This window comes from Gregarina niphandrodes (genome assembly GCF_000223845.1).
Source record: "Gregarina niphandrodes unplaced genomic scaffold scaffold00123, whole genome shotgun sequence".
NCBI classification, from domain to species: Eukaryota; Apicomplexa; class Conoidasida; order Eugregarinorida; family Gregarinidae; genus Gregarina; species Gregarina niphandrodes.
The window spans coordinates 5,725-6,703 of NW_011645887.1; the positions used below are offsets into that span (position 1 = coordinate 5,725).

Here is a 979-nt window from a genome sequence, read left to right on the forward strand (position 1 = left end):
CATAATTTTCCTCGTGAAAAGCAAAAGCATTTGAACATTGAACTGCACTTATACACTTGAACTTGGTTACTTATTCCATATGGTTGAGACTCGATCGACATTGGACGTACATAAAGAGGCCCGCAACATTATTCTTGAAGCGAATAAGAGCGGAAACATGGATGTGGTTAGGGTTCAGGCAATCCCGCCTAAGACATGGGGGGAAGTTTGCACGACCCTTGACTGTCAGAGACTACTTCAATACAACAGGGTACTACTGACGACATCGTTCATCAAAGAGTTAGAGGCGGTGATCGCGGCAAAGGAGAAGGCTGAACAGCCTGCCTTTACCCATCGCAAGATTCAGGAGGCTGTACCAGCGCAACCCGTACGACCACCAGTCCTCGATCTGACATCAGTACAGAATCAACAACAATCGATGAACGCTCAGCCAGTGTTGGAAGAAGTGTACTATTCCGACAGAAGCTCGGACGGGCATAGACGAGACAGACGACATACGCTGACGACTGACGAGTGGTCCCACATAGATTACATGATGGGCGACCCAGGGCAGATGCTAAGTCAGTTAAAAGGTGTGCGGATGTCGCCCGACAAAGCCTTTGAAGTACGCAACAAGATATTACGAAAGACACTGGTTGACCCAGAGATTGACGACTCCGACAAGCTGATTACTAGGATCAACCAGTTGATAGACCAAGGACTGATATCACATGACTTATCAGTAAACATCTTATTGAGTTGCATAGCATATGGGAAAGAAGGTACCATGCATCGCATAGAGACTGGGCAGATTCTGAAACCGCTGGGGGTATATAATGTGAGCTCGAGAAAGAGACCTGACGAACGTAAAGCGAAGCCTCAGGCTAAGCAGAACGCTGCCAACGCTACGTATAAGAAAAAGTACCCAGCGAATAGTTCCAATCAGCCCAGACGAGGCAGTTACGTTAAGAACACTGAGACCACTAAGAATTGGTCTCAG

At 47.2% G+C, this 979-nt stretch overlaps 1 protein-coding gene across 1 annotated transcript; it reads left to right on the top strand.

Moving 5' to 3' along the window:
- Positions 1 to 79: 79 nt before the first annotated feature.
- On the top strand, positions 80 to 888 carry GNI_206250 (hypothetical protein; the record flags this gene model as incomplete). Its single annotated transcript, XM_011135489.1, has 1 exon — positions 80 to 888. A coding segment is annotated over one exon (809 nt), but the record flags the coding sequence as incomplete, so codon positions are not given.
- Positions 889 to 979: the final 91 nt, after the last annotated feature.